The sequence below is a fragment of the Nematolebias whitei genome, chromosome 6, assembly GCF_014905685.2.
Source record: "Nematolebias whitei isolate Nwh7 chromosome 6, NemWhi1, whole genome shotgun sequence".
In the NCBI taxonomy this organism is placed as follows: Eukaryota; Metazoa; Chordata; class Actinopteri; order Cyprinodontiformes; family Rivulidae; genus Nematolebias; species Nematolebias whitei.
In genome coordinates this window covers 8,832,497-8,838,788 of record NC_056503.1, presented here as the reverse complement: position 1 = coordinate 8,838,788, position 6,292 = coordinate 8,832,497, and the positions used below count along the sequence as shown (strand labels likewise).

At 39.9% G+C, this 6,292-nt stretch overlaps 1 protein-coding gene across 1 annotated transcript; it reads right to left on the bottom strand.

The window, feature by feature from the left end:
* Window positions 1–277: 277 nt before the first annotated feature.
* Window positions 278–2,370, bottom strand: rbp2a (retinol binding protein 2a, cellular). Its single transcript, XM_037678009.1, has 4 exons — window positions 2,251–2,370; window positions 832–1,010; window positions 641–742; window positions 278–390 (listed from the first exon to the last, which is right to left on the bottom strand). Exons 1-4 carry the CDS (start codon window positions 2,321–2,323, stop codon window positions 337–339), a joined length of 408 nt encoding a protein of 135 aa, XP_037533937.1. The 5' UTR covers window positions 2,324–2,370; the 3' UTR covers window positions 278–336.
* Between the last annotated feature and the right edge of the window lie 3,922 nt (window positions 2,371–6,292).

Sequence of the window (6,292 nt, the reverse complement as noted above, 5' to 3'; positions counted from 1 at the left end):
TGAGCATCAAATAATTTTCTTTATGAGAATCTGTGTACACCAAGGTCCATTTTGATATTTGAGTGATTATTTAAATGGTGCATTGAACGCACAAAACCCAGTTAGGATTTATGATATCTCCAGTTTGACCAGAGGTTTTTTTTTTTGCACCTTAAATACAAAACACCCAGCATTAAAGTTTATCATTCATACACTTCTTATTAATGCTGCTTGTGTTAAAACTAAAAACGCTTGTGCAGAAAAGGTTGTATTAAAATGTTTTATTACAGCTCTCCACATTGAAACACACAGCAGCAGGACACACAGTACACAGTAGTACACACAACCCTTCCAGTTTTATTGCACCTTCTTGAATACTTGATGGCAGACTTTGTCGAGAACCGTGATTTCCTGAAAGACAAGGCAGAGACCTTCAAACTCAGAGAGCAACATGATGCAAGATGTGTGTCTGTAACTGCACAGCAGGCAGATCTTATATCTGTGTTCTTGTGGGAGGATTTTTATTGTTATTGCTCAAAGATAATAGACATTTCAGCATGATGCAACTCAAAAAGATTGCATCGGGTGAGCAATATACAGTATATTTTATTGTTTCTTTAGGCATTAGTTAAGAATCACTTGTTTAAAAGGGTATCCTCACCAGGTGTAGCAGGTCACCCTCGATCCAGTGTTTCCAGCCACGGTTTTCTTTCTCCCCCTTCTGAATGCACACCAGCTTGTCCCCATCCCAGGTCACCAGGGTCTGTCACATCGCAGCAGAGACAATTAAATGATGCACATCACACCAGGAGTTCAGGCATCTGTCTGGATTTGACATTTCATCAGTACCACCTTGACTTTCCTGTTGTCCAGGCCCTTTGTGTGCTCCTCAAACTCCTCGCCCACGGTGAAGTTGACCTCGTAGTTCCTGAAGGTGCTCAGGGTCTTGGTCTCAAACTTGTCTCCATTCTGGACAATCACTTTTGTCTGATGCAGATGGCACGCTATCTTTCTGGTGGCAAAGTCAATGTCTGCGTTCAAAACAAAAAAAGATGCGCCAGAAAAAGTTTAGTGGTGCTATGAACACTTTGTTCAGTTTTAGGTGTTCTGTGTACAAATATGTTTAAAATCCATGTGTCACATGTGAATCTGTCGTTATGGTCTAGGTTAGGGGTGGCCTAATACTATTTAATACTTAATACACGTTTATGCACAAAAACAAAATAAACTGTACAGATGACCTGACTGAAAATTGTTGTCTTAATACTAGTTGTTTGTAAGACCATGCACAAGTACTTCAGTTTGGGTATTTGCCTATACAGCACAGTTGAGTTAGTACTTAAACATTACACAATGACTTTAGAAACACTTTTCTTTTATTAAGAACACAGTAATCAATCTGCTCTTATAACATCACCTGGATTTATCTTAAAACAGCTCTAATTTATGACATTTTTAAAAATTTTTCATGATTGCTTGCAAAATGAAAGAGGACAGCATAAAAGTGTTATCAGTTAGAAGTATTGGGGTGTTTTTATGTGTACAAGTACTTGAGGTTGGTATTGGGAACCACTAGTCCAAGTACTTAGAAATGACCTTGAACCAAGTCAGAAGAGATCTGAATCAGTGTCTCACCTCCTTCAGCGTGCCGCTCTTCCAAAGTGAACCTCCATCTGTCAGACTATTTAGATATTCATTTTCAATTTTCCCTGAAATTAAAAATCAATTCCTGCCCATCGCTCTTACAGATGAGGCTCCTTTATTTACCCATCTGAATGGCATTTTGACCCATTTCCATAAGGATCCCATTTTCCTGCGCGCTCAGAGAAAATGAGTTGAAAGCGATGAGGCTTTCTGGGGTTTTTGTGGGAGCTGAAAGCACCTAGGGGCTCGTTTTTATGAATTGCAGATTGAGTCGTGAATAATGAAAGTGTTTCTGGGTCTGATCAATGAGGCGACAAACGGAGGAGAGCTGGCTCGTTCCCTAACCACGAGCTGGAATCTGTCTTTTGTTTCTGCGGATCAGGAGGATAAAAGATGCAGAAAGGACTGAATCAATATTTATTTGGCGCAGCAGCAGCTCACTGAGTAGAGGTTAACTTCTACTGACAGTTGGCTTAATGAGCAGATGAAGCTGTCTCACTTCTCCCGTCTTTTTTCCATCTGTCTGTCCCTTTTAGACTAAAGCTCAGTTGCCTTTTCTGTCACATCATCTGGTCTGTGAAGTATCCTCTCCTTCTGTGCATTGTTAAATGTATGGATGGAACTCACCGAGGGCTTTCATGAACTCCTCGAAGTTCTCGTTGGTCACCATCTCCCAGCGTCCACTGTAGTCTGCAGGCATTTTGGATCAGTGTGAGAGCGACAGCAGCTTGCCTTAAAGTTTGTTTATCTGATGAAAGGAGAGTTCAAGGGCCCAGCCTTTTATATACTCTCTCTCTCTCTCTCTCTCTCTCTCTCCCTGTGTGTGTGTGTGTGTGTGTAACATAAGGACAGGGTTCGTCTGATAATTCCTACAGTGCACTAGGTTTGTATGTGTGTGTGTGTGTGTTGCACAAAGTTCCAACTTCCCCTTCTGCATGATGAACACTATAAAAACTTCAGTGCTTGTGTTTGTGTTGTGTGAAGCAAACATCATGTCAGACACAGATCAGTATAGTTTGTGCACATGGCTCTTTGTCCGTGCATTAAGCTGATGAGGATCTTTATCTCATTTCCTCCAAGTGATCCAGCTCCTACTCCCTCTAATGGGCTGGAACAGAAGGGAAGATGGAGAGAAACTCCAGCAGAGATGTTCATCGACAGCAAAGAGCTTTTTATTGTGTAGAAGCTTTTAGACGCTTACATTGAGGAAAAAAAAAAAACCCTTCTCTTTTGTTTCCCTCTTCTTCTTTTTTAGGGGGTGGGTGTATTTCAGAGAATTCTCTTACATTCTTCTAAAAGTGTTCCCAAAGTGTCCTTATATTTGAAGCTCTTTCTCAGAATCATTGTTAAGATAAAAGGTCTTTGCTTCAGTCGGCTGCAGCTACTTTATCAGCATGAGAGCGTGAGCGCGTCTCGATAAAATATTTACGACACGGTTTTTGTGTTAAATCTCTGAACTGCACAGTGCACGTTAACAAAAACTTCTTTCTCCGCTTTTATTGAGCTCGAAGTCTCATCAGCAGATACAATTTATCAAATTAGAATTTGATCAATTTGGCATCTGATGCATCATTTCCATCCGTTCTTATCTCCAATCCTTTAATACCGAGCTATAACGAGTAAAGTTTGATCCTGATGCTTCTTTCATGTGCTTCCATGGAGTAAAACAATTCACCACTGTGATATGGTTTTACAAGTGCACTAACAGTGTCTCTATCTGACAGTGGCACTAAATTGGTCCTGTGCTGAAAGGGCTATATGTGGAGGGTTAAAGGTGAACTTGGAATTGTGTGTCATGGTTTATCAGAAGTGATAAGACGACTGGAACTGCTAATATATTTTACTCCAAACAGGAGGCAAGGATAAAACCTCTAAAAGCTTTTTATTTGCCTTATTTTGTCCCATATCATCTTGTTTCTTTGACATTTGAACAACTGTTTGACTTGGAGGAAAATACTACAAATAATACTTTGTACACATTTTTTTAAAGTATTTCTTCTTCTTTCAGCTGCTCCCTTCTTTATCGGTCACCACAGCAAACTAACTCACATGAAGACTTGGTAATTGTTTTTATGCCGCATGTTCTTCCTGATTCAGCCACAGCCCACCGAGCTACCACAGCCCTCTGAGTGGAGCATAGGGCACGCAGGGGAGCAGGTGGTGGGGGTTAAGGGCCTTGCTCAAGGGCCCATAGTGGGGCAAATGAGGGTGGAGGATGTTGTCGGTCCAGGAAGTCGAACTGGCGACCTTCCAATCACAGTCTCACCATGTAGCGCCACCACTCCCTCATAGCCTAGCTAAAAACTAAAGAAGCTAAAAGTAGGCAAACAATAACTAAAAGTAGAGATGGATTAGCAAATAACTAAAACTAGCAAAATGCAAGTGAAAGTAGCAAAAGGCTAATTAAAAGAAACAAAACACCATGTCATATGAGCAAAAGGAAAGCTAGAAGCTAAAATAGACTTTTTTCATTCAACCTTTATGTATACAGGTTAGTCTCAATGAGTCACGAGGACTCATTTAAAAGAGAGAGATCTGTAAGCTGTCTGAGACCTGTAGATAAAAAAAATAAAGGTGGCAAATGTAAACGTTAGGTAAATTTAAGCCACAAGCAGAAAACAAAAACCACAGTAGCTAAAAGCAGCTATAAATAGCTAAAAAGTAGAAAGGGGTAAGCTAAATAAAAGCAAAAGGCTATTAAAAGGAGCAAAACTAAAAGGTAAAACTAGCATTGTGAAAGCTAGACGTTAAAACTAGCAATAGCAATGTTTCCTCTAATTTTTCACGTGTCTGGGCAAACACACAAGCTCCATGAGCTCCCTGAGGTCCACTGTGAGTAACATCAGATGTGCACGGTCACACACCAGTATCACACCTGTTCAAAACCTGGGATCATAGCAAGTTACATGGCTTATTAAAATAATCAAATTACAGCCGCAATTTTCATTACTTTACTTTTAATATAAGTGATTTGGCCCACTTCAAATCAAAAAGACAGAAATCTTGTTCATGAGATGTGTAGTATGTTATATGTTCAACGAGACTAACTTGTTTAAAGAAAGGTTGAATTTAATTGAAAATATGTGAGAGTCCTGTTTTGGTCTGGGTGAGGGTCCAGTTGTGGCCTGGGTGATGGTCCTGCTCTGGAAGAAACGAGACATATACACCTTTCAGACACAACATTTTGTTCGCATTGAAACATTCACATTTTGCACAATGACCTTGTGCTGTAGCTTGTGATACAGTGTCCTGTAACTCCTTGTTCCTTCCTTGTTATTCCTGTATCTCTGTCTGTAAAATATCTATTTACACAGTTTTTTATTAGCATTTCTACTACTCATAAATTATCTAGTAGTAACCACATTTAATGATTAATATCCATAAATAAAAAAGCATAATAAATGTCACTAGATTATGCACAAATCTGACTTATATTGTACCTTATTTTTCACGTCTGTCCTTCTCACTTCATAATGGTTGTACACTTTGTCCTGGTCGATGGTTCCTCTGCTTCTTTCTTTGACTTTATGCGCATCAGCTGGTACAAATGTTTCACTTCAAGATGATTTCTGGATGCTGTTTTGATATGATTCATTAAACTAAATTCTCTTTCACAGTTAGCTCTGGAAGCTTGAAATGTAGCTCGAATACCCACAAGCTGTAAGATGTCCTTTAGCTCCTCACATCATATCTGAGAATGTGCTGATTGAACCATTTCAGTTTTTGCTTCCTTATCTACTTGAATTCAGCATTTTGACTGTTAATGGCCTCCATAGACTGTGGGTGCAGAGAATGGCCTCATCCTTCTTTGCCAGTGTGGCAATGTCTGCTGGTCCATAGTCAAAACTGATGTCTGAGCTCAATGCGTCAATGTCAAATGCAGACCACTCCTCTGGAAAATGAGCATCATGGGATCACAGAGCTTACTAATAAAAAGAGTACACTCACCAGTATTTCTGCTGTCAGCTGTACGGTTGCCTCTTTGACACTGTCACTCCACTGTACATCCAAAACTTGCTTGCTACTTTGGCTTTGCTGCAAGAGAAGAGCAGACCTATCCCACTTGAAAAAGAAAACATCTCACCCAGTTTCACCGCTTGTTCTTCTGTTGCAGATACTCCGACAGCCATTTCATCTTCAAAGAACTGCATTACTTTTATACTTTAGCTTGGTGAGTGGATGTGTTACTGCCTGTTTGTTTTGCCATGAAAAGGGTTCAGCATTTGCATCTCTTCACTCCGTCTCACTGTTGTTACCTAGCTAACATAGCTAACGTATGTGCCGGAACCTTGCATTACGCAAGTTACAGCACATACGTTACCTAGCTAATCTAGCTAACATATGTGCCGCAAACTTGCGTTACTCAAGTTCATGCTGCTGTTGTTCAGCGTATTGTTTTTGTACTATTAGTGTTTAGCGTATTCTTAGTTTAGTGTATTTCTTAGTTCTATTAGATCTTATTACTGTTTTTCTTTTACAATTTATACTTTTGTTGGATGTAACTGGGACCCTGTGTACACAATTTTGTTCCATCACATGTACCACATGTGATGAGAATGATAATAAAGAACCTTGACCTTGACCTTGACCTTGCTACACAAGTTGCGTATATGCCCTGACAGCACGTATGGGCAGGGCACTTGTGTAATGCAACTAATGTAATGCAACT

Excerpts from the sequence above, each read along its gene's own strand:
- rbp2a (XM_037678009.1), bottom strand. The coding sequence starts at position 2,323 with ATGCCTGCAGACTACAGTGGACGCTGGGAGATGGTGACCAACGAGAAC. Across the intron at positions 1,011-2,250 it reads GGAGTTCATGAAAGCCCTCG|ACATTGACTTTGCCACCAGA; the intron begins GTGAGTTCCATC and ends TTTTGAACGCAG. Across the intron at positions 743-831 it reads TGGACAACAGGAAAGTCAAG|ACCCTGGTGACCTGGGATGG; the intron begins GTGGTACTGATG and ends GCGATGTGACAG.